This window comes from Dasypus novemcinctus, chromosome 6 (genome assembly GCF_030445035.2).
Source record: "Dasypus novemcinctus isolate mDasNov1 chromosome 6, mDasNov1.1.hap2, whole genome shotgun sequence".
In the NCBI taxonomy this organism is placed as follows: domain Eukaryota; kingdom Metazoa; phylum Chordata; class Mammalia; order Cingulata; family Dasypodidae; genus Dasypus; species Dasypus novemcinctus.
This window is the reverse complement of record NC_080678.1, coordinates 51,937,191-51,952,064: the sequence shown is the minus strand read 5'-3', so window position 1 is coordinate 51,952,064 and position 14,874 is coordinate 51,937,191. Positions and strand designations below refer to the sequence as shown.

The 14,874-nt window shown below is 40.4% G+C and overlaps 1 protein-coding gene across 1 annotated transcript in view; it reads right to left on the bottom strand.

The window, feature by feature from the left end:
- Window positions 1-11,927: 11,927 nt before the first annotated feature.
- Window positions 11,928-14,874, bottom strand: part of LOC101445787 (lysosomal acid lipase/cholesteryl ester hydrolase) — a 50,026-nt gene continuing 47,079 nt past the window's right edge. The window contains exons 9-10 of the mRNA XM_004461424.3: window positions 14,049-14,120; window positions 11,928-13,204 (exon numbers count right to left, since the gene is read on the bottom strand). Coding sequence (XP_004461481.1) covers window positions 12,962-13,204; window positions 14,049-14,120 — 315 coding nt within the window. The 3' untranslated portion in view covers window positions 11,928-12,961. The remainder of the gene's footprint in view (window positions 13,205-14,048; window positions 14,121-14,874) is intronic.

Here is a 14,874-nt window from a genome sequence, read left to right as displayed (position 1 = left end):
TTTAGTTTATAAATTAACTATGGGAGATTACACTCAAGTTAAATAAAATTGAAACCATAATAGTAATAGTTTATGCAAGGAATGTTCTCTTTTTCCCTTACAGGAAGCTAAAAACTTCTTTAAGTTATGAAAATTATTAATTTAAAAGCATACTGACTACCAGGTTTTAAAACACATGCATACTGACTACCAGGTTTTAAAACACATTACACAATTACTTAATTTTTTAAATCATAACCCAGGAAAGATCTCTCCATAGTTTTTATGGACTTTCCTTTACTTACTGAAATTTGTTAATAGAGCCACTAATTACCCTTATTTTGTTGGAAAGAAATCTTCTGGAAGAAAATAAGGCTCGCCAGATTGTGGAGAAGAAAATAATTTATTCTCAATCTTGCAAGAAGGGGTGCAGAGCCAGATATGGCTGGTGCCACGAACAAAGAAAAATGACACAATTTACACCCCTAAGCCTAGCATGCAAGCTCTTCCTCTGTTTTTCCATAGATTGGATACTTTAGAAGTTACAGCTTATCTGAGATTTAACTTTCCCACGCAAAAGTTTGATTTAACTGCTTCTTCTATCACATTGCAACCATTTTAGTTTTTACTTGCTCCCCTTTGTCAAATAAGGAATAGAATTTAGTGCTGAAATGGCACCAACTTAGTTAGCTCCTTCTTGGGCATCCTTCCACTGCCCATAGGACTGGCCTAAACTGGTCTCCTCCACTGCTGTCCAACCCGGGAGTGGGAGACTGAGGCAGCAGGCCACCAGGTTACATCAACATTTTTCTTATGTGAAAATTAACCTAATCTTTGTTGTTGTTTTTTTGCATTTTATGGCTGACAAAGGTTTAAACTGGGAAATTATCAGGCAAACTGATTCTTAATTCCCTAGCCTAGTAGATAGGTTTAATCTGCTACACCTAGTCTTGCCTTTAAAGCTCTTGCAAAGGAGGCCCTTTCCTAATTGTTTCTATAATCAGATTTCTATGACTTTTTCATCCTGCTTAGTTTAATTTGGGCTTTAAGAATATTTATATGGATCTGGGGAAATACTGTATATTGTATATATGAATTTTGGTGATCTAAGGCTCTTCTGAAGCTGACATTATGTTGGGATTCACTTTACGGGAAGTTTTGGATCACAGAGTGGTTCAACAATGGCAGCGGAGGAATACTGATATGGGATGTTATTGACAGGATATATATGGTTGACAGGGAGTTATACAGGGCATATGCCCAGGGTATATGGTAATGTCTATATATACTCATAGTGGAAACAATTAAAAACAACAGCTGGGGGGGTACTGGGCTCCTGGCCGGGGGGTCACTGTTGTGGGCCCTGGGAGAGCAGCGGCAATCCTCCAGGTGCAACGGCAAGAACCAGGAAGGAAGGAGGGCCCAACAGTGGCTCTTGATACTAATGGCTACACTTTTGAGCCTATGCACCTGCAATAAGAACAAGGCCTAGAGTAGCATTGTGCCTGGGGGTTTTCTCCTGACAGCCTTCATGTTACTCAAATGTGGCCACTCTCACAGCCAAACTCAGCGTGTAGATGTGATGCATTCCCCCCAGCGTGGGACACGACACCCGGGGATGAGCCTCCCTGGCACCGAGGGATCACTACCACATACCAGCTGAAGAAGCAACTAGAAAATGACCTTGAATTAAAGATTCAATGCGGAACAGCAGAATATACCTGTCTACATATAATAACATGACTTCGGGAAGTGGTTTGACCTAATGTAAGGGGGAAATGGAAAGGAGAAATGAGATTATAAGGCTGTGAGTCTCTAAAAAAGAGTCTGGAGCTTGTCAGAAGGAATACCCCTATGTACAACTGAACAGAGTCTAAGAGACAGATAAGGTAGATACAACCCCAGGTATTGGTTCTTTTGAGGGATAAAGAGACCCACGGGTTCTATGGTCATGGCAGAAGGGGTTCACTGCCATGACAGATGGCCCTTCTTTGGAGCTGGTGTTTCTGCGTGATGGAAATGGACTCAGAGGGGATCTCTTTTCACAAGACTTGCATGCTACTTTATTGGAATTGTAGTTGGTGCTGAGTTTAAGATATATGTAGGGGATTTGAATCTCTGGACTGATAATATGACACCCAGGCCCAGAGCCTCAACAGACTTCAGCTCCTACACTTTGACTTATTGGACTTACTCCACTCAGCTAACATGGAGTTGAAGAAGGTCAACCACCACAACATGGAGCCTAGAGTGTCTACAACTAGAAGCGGGAAGAGTGCATCCAGTACCCATGTGGAATCTAAGCCCTCACTTGACATAGGTGTTCAATGGACACAACCAATCCAATGTCCACAGAGAAAATGTGGAATGGGTGTGGGAACGGTAGCCATGGGGGCTGCTGGGTGTGGGGAACGGGAGGAAGAGATGAGATGTGGAGGCGTTTTCAGGACGTGGAGTTGTCCTGGATAGTGCTTCACGGACAATTAAGGGGCACTGTAGATCCCCCCAGGGCCCACTGGATGGAACGTGAGAGAGTCTGGGCTATGATGTGGAGCATTGACTATGGGGTGCAGTGATGCTCAGAGATGAACTTACCAGGTGCAATGGATGTATCACGATGATGGGAGAGAGTGTTGCTGTGGGGGGAGTGGGGGGCGGGGGTGGTGGGGTTGAATGGGACCTCATATATTTTTTTTTAATGTAATTTTAAAAAATAATAATAAATAAATATTTTTAAAAAAGAATATTTATAAATATAACTGCATATTTAATTTTTAACAATTTGAATAGACCTCTTTTAAGAATTTTTATTTGTTAATTTGATATTATCCTGATGTATGAAGACATACATTGAGGATTTTTTAAAAATGGGCAGACACAAAGAGTTAGACACAAACACAACTCATTGATATTACTTATAATTTGCATTATTTTATATACTGTTTAGCTTAATTAATTAGGGGTCCAGAAATACATATTACTTATATAACTGCATATTTAACCTCAACAATTTGAGCAAATAGGCAGACATGAATAGTTTGACACAACAACATGACTTTAGTTACTTTAAACTTTTCAAAGACTTTTGAAACTCTTCTTAATTTGCACTATGACCATGCAATTTACCACAAGAATTTTCTTTTTACTTAATGGACTGTAATAACCGAAATGTTCTCAATGCCTTAGCACCATTTTGTTTTAGAACTTTATATTTTACTTTGAAATTAGCAGAATTTTGGATAAGCAACGAGATTAATTTTATATATATTTACTGAGGCTATTTGAAGCCTCAGGGAGACAGACTGCTTTCTCTCATGAATTGCCACTCTTAGGAACACTGACCGTCAAGGCAGGAGACTTCTCCCCCTCCACCCCCCTTTTGATTTTGGAGATAATAAAACTCCAGTGGTCATTTAACCTTATTCCATCAGGCAGCCATTTATTTAGGTTACACTTGAATTCATGAGAGAAAGGGTTACTAATACCAGGAGAGGAGACAGTGATGTCCCAGCTCTTCTCAATTATGAAATAATCATAGGCAAAGGCAAAGAGTGAGGTTAGGCTTGAAGTAACCATTAACAAAGGAAATGTTAGTTTAGAATTTATACTTAAATAATAGTTTCAGGCTAAATCCACCCAGCTATAATTTCAGTTATTGTCATTCCACTGTTTTATAATATAAATGCATTTATAAATGATTTTAACTCTTAGTTACAGTTTTATTAATTTTTTTAAAAACCTATTAATTTTATAACACCTTTAAATACCTTTCATTTGACTTATAACATATTAAATGAACTTAACCATTACTTTAATTTTTCCTTTAAAGTAAAAGAATAAATCTCTTGCAGTTAGTTTGAAATAAAAAGCTACATTTCAGGATTTGATTTCTAGAACATAAATGTTCTTTTAAAAGAGGTAAGACTCTTCTTTAAACACTGAAGAAATGATGAGGTTAAAGCACAAGAAGCTATTGATAAAAGATTTTCTTTGTATATTGATCTTACTCAATTTTAATCATAAAAATTTTCCTTCCACAAACCTTCTACACTTTCAGTATTCATTCAGGTTCTGTCCCACACTCTACTCTTTCCAATAATCAATCATTTTATCTTAGGACAAAATCATCTTCTGTTTCCTTAACAATAAAAACACACTCCATATATCCCACATACTAAGTTACCAGGCAAACTTCTTACAACATATAATTGCCATTAATACTAAACAAGCTTGTTAAAATAATGAACTTTTCTTCACTTTAAATACTTAGTAGCATGTAATACCAGAAACAGTTTTTTGGAAGCAAGTTGGCAGGGGAGATTGGCTGCCGAATAAGTTTGTTATAAAATTGCCTTTTATTATTATCAATTCAGTTTTGTTAAATAATGACTTTCTGCAATTAGCCATTTAAATACCTTAATTTAAACAATGCTTTGTAAAACTTTTATAATTATTTATACCCTTAAGACAAATTTTACCTTCACAGAACACATTCTCTTACTTAAAGTTACTACAATACCTTCTAAGAACCTGGGAAGAAACCAAAGGTATTTTGGCTTTGACACCCTAAGGAGGGAACTTTACTGCATTTATTCTGATTCTGCTTTTCACCCCCTTCACTTCCCCCGCTTCCAGGCAGTCGGGTACACAACAAACAGGAATGCGGCTTATGAATAGAAGGGTGGACTCACTGGAAAGGGGCAAGCCACTCCCCCCTTTCCAGCTTTCAGCCAAAATGGGCAGACAAAACCTACTCAAATTTGGCAACTCTCCCAGGAACCCAGCCACCCTGACTGGGACATTCCCAACAAACTTGGGTGCGTGGCACGGACACAGATGGCCTCCAAGCCCCGGCAAAGGGCCAGACCAGAGACAAGACAGCAGAGCATGACAAACATCTAGACTCCGCAAACATCCAGACTCCTCAGCTTTTGCCCCAGAATCATTTCACCCCCTTGCCAATGGCAAGGGAGGGCTCCAGCTCAGCTGTAATTCCAATTTACATAAGGACACAACTCCAACACTAGCATTGAGCTGACACAGACAGAAGCACAAAGGTCACTAATTTGACCCACAAGTTTATATATTTATTTTCACCATGGCTGCCCCCACAGCCATCACAAACCTCAGAACACTTAACATTTGGTATAAAGTGAATTCATTCACAAATTAGCACCATAACAAAAGATTTCAGCTAGACTTTTCCACTGTTCAAACTTTACACCCAGACCAAGCTCCACCAGAAAAGCCGATCCATTTTCCTGTAACCAAGTTTTGTTTTCCTTAATCTAGACCAATTTCCAGGACATTAGGACTTGAACCTATAAATAGCCCTTCCTATTAAAATCAAGACTCCACTCCTTTAGTGGATATAAGACCAGTACCAGATTCTAACATGCAGTTAGATAAACCCAAAACACCAGGGCTTTTCCCCGGTTTTTCTCCTTTTCCCAAGCCTAGAGAGAACGGCTTCCCCCCAACCTTCTGGGGCTACTAGGGTTCTCTCGGGAGGTGATCAGCCTCCCCTTCCTAGCAATTAAAGCTAGGGCCTTCCAGACTCTGCTCACCAGGGGAGTCTTACCTTCTTCCATGTTCGGAGTTCTTTTTCGTTCCCAGAATCTTTCTCTTCAGACCTTCCATTGCCCTCGATTTTTGTTGGGAAGATTCTGGTGGAGCCCACATCTTTTCTGGATTAAATTTAATCCAGGGGCGCCCAGATTTGGGGTTCACCCGAGTCCTCCCGGCTTCCTCGGGGATTTGGAAGGGGCAGCAAAATGCTACCATCTCTGGCCTTCGTTTGTTGTCCCTTAGCGGTCGCCAAAAATGTTGTAGAATTTGAGAGAAGTTCAATTATTTGAGTATAGAGAGGCCAGGACTCAGGAATGATTTTGAGAAGGAAAAATGGTTTATTGACGGACGGCGGGACTCGGGAGCTTTCAGTTTGAATCCCGAGCCCTGAACAAGATTTTCAAACATCTTTTATACAGAGAGGAAAGGCCAAATGGTCTCTTTGTTTCAGTTCTCAATAGGCTTCAATTAGCATATATCTTCCACATCTTAGGTAAGCTTTTAGCATGGACTCCAGATACTCTAGATAAGCTTTTAGCATATTTACTTTTTGCATTTCCCCTAAATACTTAAAGTTTATAGCCCTTGCATTGTTAAACATTTCCTGGGACTGGAGCCTGTTGCCATTTTCCCTAAGGGCAGGACTGCAGCCTCTTACCGTTCCACACTCACAAGTCAAACAGCTTAGTTATCTCTGAAGAGACAAGGAGCCTTCCACCCATAGCCCACATCACCACTACTCCCCCCATAGCAACATTCTCCTCCATCATCATGAGACATTCATTGCATTTGGTGAATATATCTCTGAGCATCGCTACACCTCATGGTCAATGGTCCACATCATAGCCCACACTCCCCACGTTCCATCCAGTGGGCCAAGGGAGGACATACAAGGTCTGGTAATTGTCCGTGCAGCACCACCCAGGACAACTCCAAGTCCCAAAAATGCCTCCACATCTCATTTCTTCCTCCCATTCCCCACACCCAGCAGCCACCATGGCCACTTTCTTCACACCAATGCCACATTTTCTTTGATTACTAATCACAATAGTTCATGAATAGAATATCAGTAAGTCCACTCTAATCCATATTCTATTCCTTCATCCTGTGAACCTTGGATTGGCTGTGTCCTTTTGTTGTAGAATTTGAGAGAAATTCAATTATTTGAGTATAGAGAGGCCAGGACTCAGGAATGATTTTGAGAAGGAAAAATGGTTTATTGATGGCTGGCCAGACTCAGGAGCTTTCTGTTTGAATCCTGAGCCCTGAACAAGATTTTCAAATGTCTTTTATACTGTGAGGAGAGGAAAGGCCAAATGGTCGCTTTGTTTCAGTTCTCAATAGGCTTCAATGAGCATATATACCTTTCACATCTTAGGTAAGCTTTTAGCATGGACTCCAGACATTCTAGATAAGCCTTTAGCATATTTGGTTTGCATTTCCCCTGAATACTTAAAGTTTATAGACCTTGCATTGTTAAACTGTTTCCTGCTCCCCAGGGGCAGGACTGCAGCCTTTCATCATCCCACACCCACAAGTCACAGATAGTTTAGATTATCTCTAAAGAGACAAAGAGCCTGACACCCATAGCCCACATCACTTTCCACATCTATGTCAAGAGGGGGCTTAGATTTCACATGGATGCTGGATGCAATCCTCCTGCTCTAAGTTGTAGGCACTCTTGGCTCCATGGTGTGGTGGTTGACCTTCTTCAACTCCATGTTAGCTGAGTGGGATAAGTCCAATAAACCAGAGTGTAGGAGCTGAAGTCTGTTGAGACTCAGGGTCTGGCTATCATATGGTCAGTCCAGAGCTTCAGATCCCCTGGGTATATATTAAACCCCAGCACCAACTACAATTCTGGTAAAGTAACAGGAAAGGCTTATGAAAAGAGATCACATCTGAGTCCAGCTCCATCACACAGAAACACCGACTCCAAAGAAGGGCCAACTGACATGGCACTGAACTTCATCTGCATGACCATAAAACCTGTGGGTCTCTGTAACCCTCAGAAGAACCAATACCTGGGGTTGTATCTACTTTATCTGTCTCTGGGACTCTGCTCACGTGTGCATAAGGGCAACCCCTCTGATAACCTCCCGGCTCTTTTTTTAGAGACTCATAGCCCTATAAACTCATTTGTCCTTTCCATTTCCCCCTTGATTTAGGTCAAAAAGCATTTTTAACTCCTGTTATTATATGTAGACAGAGATATTCTGCTGGTCCGAGTTGAACCTTTTATTCAAGGTCCTTTTCTAGTTACATCATCAGCTGGTACTTATCCCTCAGCATCAGGGAGGCTCATCCCCAGGAGTCATGTCCCATGCTGGGGGGAAGGCAACGAATTTACATACTGAGTTTGGCTTCGAGACAGGCCACATTTGAGCAACATGGAGGCTCTCAGGAGGTAACTCTTAGGCACACTGCTTCTCTAGGCCTTGTTCTTATTTCAGGTGCACAAACTCACAAGCATAGTCATTAGTATCAGGGGCTCATTGGACCTTCATTCTTTTTTGGTCTTTGCCATTGCACTTGGGGGGTTGTTGCTGTTCCTTTAGGGACTGTGATAGAGCTCCCCTGGCTAGGAACTCAGCACTCCCTCAGTTGTTTTTAATTGTATCCACTATGAAAATATCCAAACATTTTTATGTACCCTGGATATATGCCCTGTAGAACTCCCTGCCAACCATGTGTCCCCTGTCAATAACATCCCACACCAGTATTCCTCCGCTGCCATTGTTGAACCTCTCTGTGATCCAAAACTTCCTGAAAAGTGAAGCCCAATATATTGCCAGGTTCCCCTAATCGTAAAATGGAATATAGCAATGAGTTTAAAGGTTAGATATAGAATACATATTAATTTGGAAAAATTCTACATCCTATCTTTTTCTTTTCTTTTTTCTAATTATTAAGCTTATTTTCACAAGAGTTTTAGATCTCAGTAATTCATATATACAATATACAGTACTCCCACATATCCAACATAAAATATTTTCCCTTCCACAGCAATAATCGTTTAACATATTCATACCATATTTACTGAAACTGATGTACAGATATTGAGACAATAGCTTTCAAACAAGGTAACATTTGTGTTTACATTGTGGTTTATATTTTAGACTATACGATTTTCTAAATTTTTAGTTACCTTATGTTTTACATTATGATTTACATTTTGGCCTATCAGCCCCTATATATTTTTGTTGTAATTTTACATGTCTTATAGCCATCCTCACATACTCTTGTGAAACACTTCTATTGCCCATACAGTTACATTGGTTCCATCTATTCAATACCTATTTCCCCCTCCCCTTAGGACCCACAGTGACAGTCAATCTTCATTTCTTGAAGAGCCTTACTTTCACTTTTTAAAATCTCTCCATATATTAAAAAATAGATTTCCAAGAGTTAAAAATAAGTATTTTTTAAATGTTTACATTGAACAAATTATCACATTTAATATCCACAAACACACACAAAAAAACTTATTTGGAGATAATTTCAATAGTCTAAATTTTAGGCCTCTTTGTTTGAGGTCTGGGTTAATGCCTTCTTCATTCCCCACCCACCTACCCAAGCCTGTGGTGCTGACCATTTGTTCACCTTCTAGGCAACATTTTATTTTCATAAGTCACATTTGGGAGACAGCTATTCTTCGGGAAATTTTTTCAGATGTTATCCATTAGACAAGAATTAGAACTCTAGATAGACATGACCACTGTCACAGGTGACCGTATCAGTCATCAAACTACCAACTGGCTCCTAAAGCAGCCAAGTTCCTTCCCTGAGGAAAGCCTCCCTAAGAAATGAAGTCACAGGTTCTGAGGAAGGTTTGCGAGCTGAACCAAGTCTGCCCTCTTGTGGCAACAGGAAAAATGACTTTCTTCCTTCTTAACTGTGGTGACATTTAGTGGCTCTTCCTTTCCCCATGTCTTAGAGAAGAATTCCAAGTTGACAGAATAACTAGTCCTTTCCTTGCTCTAAAGATCTGTGGGAGAACATCGAGTTTTGTTCAACAGAATACACATCAAAGCCAGCTGAAAACAGAGTCAGAGCCCATACCAACCTGTCCAGGGTTGTTTAGGCAAAGTTCCAACCTTGCTACACACTCTCAGCTGCTGAATTAACTATGTCAATGAAGCCAAGGTCATAAGGATACAAAGGGTCTATGCAGCTGTGTTGGGGTTAAGAAGCCTCTAGAAAAGCCAAATGCCCAACCAGTAAGAACCAATGTGCAACATCCCCACCTTTAGACTGGTCCACACACTGAGGGAATCCCCAGAGAAAAGAGGCAAAGAACAAAACAGGCAAGTGGACAGCAGCCCCTACTCATTCTACAGCTTATGGTCTGGTGTGTGGGAGCTTTACTGACCACAAAGATACCCACTCACTGTCTTTTCCTCCCCAGCCTTAGGAATCCTGCATGTGCCTGGCCAAACCACTTTGTCTTGGTTCAAAGAAAAAGAAGAGCTCACTGGGGACATATGGCCAGTGGGGGAGGGGGTACCCTCCTGCACATGCACACCCTTTGCCTCTAGTACATTTTTACTCCTTCCTCTGGGTGTAAGAAAAATCACACTGATTCCATTTCACTCACTAGAGTTTCCCAGATGTTATTTGAGCATCTAATTTTCCTTAGCTACATGAAGAAGTCCACTCATTCTTCATTCATTTGGTCTATCTACATATACCTAGTGAGACTCACTACATTCCAGGCCCTGGGTTAGATTCTGGGTAGACAGAGATAAGTAAGGTATAGCCCCTTCCCTCAAGCCACACCCTAGTGGGAGAGATCTTACTGGGGCTCCAAGTCTATGTTCCAGGGGACCTATCATGAGACCTACCTCTCTTGACCTTGGTTGTTGTGGCAGTTTGGTATTGTTTATGAATTCCAAAAATAAATATTGGATTGTTTGTAAACTGTCTGTTCCTCTGGGCATATTAGATTGTATTAGATTCAGAGGTTTCACTTTTCTGTTATTAAATCAAGATTAGGGCTTTTATTTGATCACATCATTAGGGCATGCAGGGTTGAAACCCTACCCCCTTGATGGGGATAAAACAGACTCACATGGAAGAAAATACATGGAGAAGGAGACCACAGAAGCAGATATGCAAGAAAAGAGAGTGCTCCATAGACATGGCCCTAGAAAAAGAGATGAGCCCGCTAGCCTACAGCTGACCTTGTGGAGAAAACAGAGCAGTGGAGCCTGGAGAGAAATGAGTCCCAGGGAGAGTGATGAGCCTTACGCCAGCCTACAGCTGAGATTGAAAGAAACTGGGACAATGGAGCCTTTTTTTTTTTTTTGCATGCACAAACATAAGTTTTACTTTAAAAACTGAAATGGTATTACCATGGAGCCTTTAAGAGGAAAGAGGATGGCTCAGCCTTAGATACCATCCACCATCTTGCATTAACAGATGGCAACAGACTTTTGGTGAGAAATTACCTCTTAATGGTACCTTGAGTTGGACTCTTTAGGGCCCAGTAACTGTAAATTTCTCCCCAAATAAATACCCTCTTTAAAAGCCAATGGAGGGAATTGGATTTGGCCCAATGGATAGGGCATCCACCTACCACATGGGTTCAAAACCAGGGCCTCCTGACCCATGTGATGATCTGGCCCACTGTGCAGTGCAGATGCGCGCAAGGAGTGCCCTGCCACGCAGGGGTGTCCCCCGAGTAGGGGAGCCTCAAGTGCAAGGAGTGTACCCCATAGGGAGAGCCGCTGAGCATGAAAGAAAAGTGCAACCTGCCCAGGAAAGGTGCCACATGCACAGAGAGTTGATGCAGCAAGATGACGCAACAAAATGAGACAAAGATTCTGGGTGCCACTGACAAGAATACAAGCGGATACAGAAAAACATAGCAAATGGACACAGAAAGCAGACAAACGGGGGTGGGGAGGGGAGGTGTGGGGAGGGGAGAGAAATAAATAAATAATAAATCTTAAAAAAAAAAGCCAACAGATTTCTGGTATTTCGCATCAGCACCCCTTTAGCTGACTACCACAGTTGCCTCATCTCTACAATGGAGGAGGGGTTGGACCAATAGCCCTCAAATCCATGCTCCTGCCTGCAGCCCATGGGCTACCTGCACAGGGTTTGAGGGCTGCCAAGTCTCCACCCACAGCCTCACTAACATGGTGCCCACAGGATAACTTATGAAGCTAGTGTTTCCAAACATCTCTAACCTTCCTTACTCTTGAGAATGTGGTCTCCTCCCCAAAAGAGAGGAGCAGATGTTCATGAGCAGTAGCAGCAAGACTTACAATGAGTGAGGACTGGGAAAAGATGAGAAAGAAAGATTTAAGTCCAGCCAAAAGGAAAAGGGAAGAATAAAAAGGCAATTAAATCATGGACAAACCACATACACACAATTCTTCAGGCCTGAGGCTCACTTTTATTGAAACCTTTAAATAAGACTCTTAAATGTTACTAAGTAGTAGTATTCTGCTTGCACATATTAACCAATACTAAATATTGTTATTGCAGCTAAATTAACTCTATCACAAAAACATCTGTCCACCTAAGAGTACTGTAAGGAAACATTGCAAGAAAAGTATGTGAATATGGGCTTCCTGACAGATGGATGCAAATCAGGACTAGAAATATGAACACATATACAACTACAAAAAAGAAAACGAGTCCCTGAATCTTGGTGTGAAAACAGTCATGGTCACATTTCTTTTGTGTAAAATTAAACTTGGATGCTCTTCTCATGGGTTTTTACTTCACCATGACATCATTACTGAGATACAGCAGCTGGTTAAAAGAGCACACTAATATCAGGGAAAACCAGTGATAAAGTCTCTCTATGGGATTCAGTGCAATTAGTTTTCAAAGATTTCAGCAAATTATTTTGTTTGGCCTGAGCCATTTAACCATTTACTAAATCACAGCTATCACAGATAAGTTTGATAAATAATATTCATCATGGGTTCTTTGTAACCGGCACAGCTGGGATTACACTAGATTTAACTCTGTACCTACTAAATATAAGCATGAGAAATGTATCACTTAGATCCCTAAATACAAGATCCTTAGATGGAAAAGCAAGGAGATGAAAGCTAGATACTTTTACACTGAGATTTTCTCAAGTCATTTATTAATGAACAATAGTTTAAAAAGTCCAACATGTGTTAATTTCCTTGCGTGGGAGTAAAAAGGTAATACAGTGCATTTTAAATGGGAAGGATAAACAGAATGATAAGTATCTTTTCACAAAGACTTAAAGAAACAACACTATAGTTGAGACATTAATTCCTTAATCAGCTGGTGATTTTAATTAAACAAAAAACAAAAATAGCTAGTGGGTTTCTAATCCTCAAGGGAAAGAATTTGGCATCTTCAAAGTCTCACAATTTCCTTGGATATAAAAAGAAAAAAGGCCTGGGAAAGAACTCTACATCTTTTAAGTCTGGCTTTCATATTTCCTCATTAGATGAATAATTTCATTATACAACCTCCAAGGGGCATCCAAGCCCCAGATAAAGTCGAGATGCTCCCATTCAGGAATAGTCTTGTGGTACACCAAGCGGGTGATCTGGGTCAGTAAGACATTGACATCATTGACGTCTGCAAGCAAGTCATGTCCCCCATTCCAGACTGCAGTCGGCACCTGCATGTCTTTCACGTTGTAAGTGGGAGGGTAACTCTACAATTTTAAAAATAAAAAGAGAAAGTTGATTTTTTAAAATTTTCAAAGTCACAAAGAACAGTCTCCATTAAATATGTAGTTACTTTGATCAGAGAAGAGATTAAGTTTGGAAAATCACTATCAGGTTGCCTTTTCAATTACCATTACCAGAACAACCAAAAAAAACCCAAACCTACAATGAAGGATAAAGACCGCTAGTTATTGAGATGCTACCATATGCCACATGGGGCACCATGACAGAGGCCGGGTCCCCTGTGAGAGGCACAGCTCTCCCCACCTACCAGATGGCAGGTAGAGGAACCAAGGGCTTGGGAAGGTGCTTTGGAGTTATAGCCTCCCATGTTCTCCCTTGGGGATGGAAGGCAGGCTATAAAAATTCTCTAAACATCAGGTTCCTCATCTGTACATCAGATATAATCACACCGATTGCACAGGAGGCAGAGGAAATGCACCATACACTCAGCACTCAAAAATGGTAATTTTACCTGTGTGTGGAAAAGGAGACCTAGGCAATGTAATGTGGCCAAGGCCCCAGAGCCAGCAGGTAACAACTCTAGGATGGTCTGACTGCTAAGTCCGTGTCTGTAGTATGATGAAATGACACATCACAGTGGAGATTCATATTTACTGCCCATGACAGGGCAAGGAGGAGAGGCCCATCCCACAACACCCACCACAGGGCTTGTGTTGTTTTGGAATCAAATGAGGAAACACAAACGCATTCCTAACTCTCCCAAATACTTCCCATAGTAATGACCCCTATCAGAACCCAGTACCCCAGGCTGGCTTCCTTGATGAGCTTTCAGGGTCCATTTTATTCTGAAGACTTGGAAGACTTTACCTGGTTGTAATGGAAATAATTCTGGGCACTGCTTCCCCAGTCAAAGGCTTGAAACTTTTGGGATTTAATAGCCTGAAAAGAAGACAGTTTGGGAAAAAGTTATCTGATACGGAAGTTGAGATAACCTCATAGGTTGCTGGACTTAGCCAGGGCCTCAGAAATCAATTTTATATAGATAACCAAATTTATTCTTTATTTTCAAACTGTAATTTAAAATTAAATAACTTTTTTTTTGCTTTCCTTAACTGAATGACTCAATTTCTCATATAGTATAATTGGACAGTAGCTATAATAGGGCACAGAAAGTAGCTACAAACATATGCTTTGAATTATACTGGATCAAGACTTGCTTCCATTTGATGACCTTTTTTTAATTTTTATAATTTATTGAAATATATCACTCATACATAAAAATACATAAACAATAAGTGTATAATAGCTGTGAACATACAAAACAAACATATACAACATCAAACAATTATATAAAACATCTCACCCTACCACCAATAACTTTTTAAACCTTTCTAACTAATGATTAAAGAGCACTGTCAAACTATTACTACTAAGCAAAGTATTTCTCCTCTAACCAATCCTATTATTAACTTTACATCATTTATATATGAACATAGAGAAACAAGTGTATAATAAAAGTTGTGAGCTTACAAAGCAAACATGCATAACATCATACAGGGGTCCCATACATCAACCCTCCACCAACACCTTGCATTGTCATGAGCCGTTTGTTATAAATATGAAAGAATATTGTCAAAATCTTACTACTAATCATAGTCCTTATCTTACATTTGGTGAGTTTTTCCCCAACCCA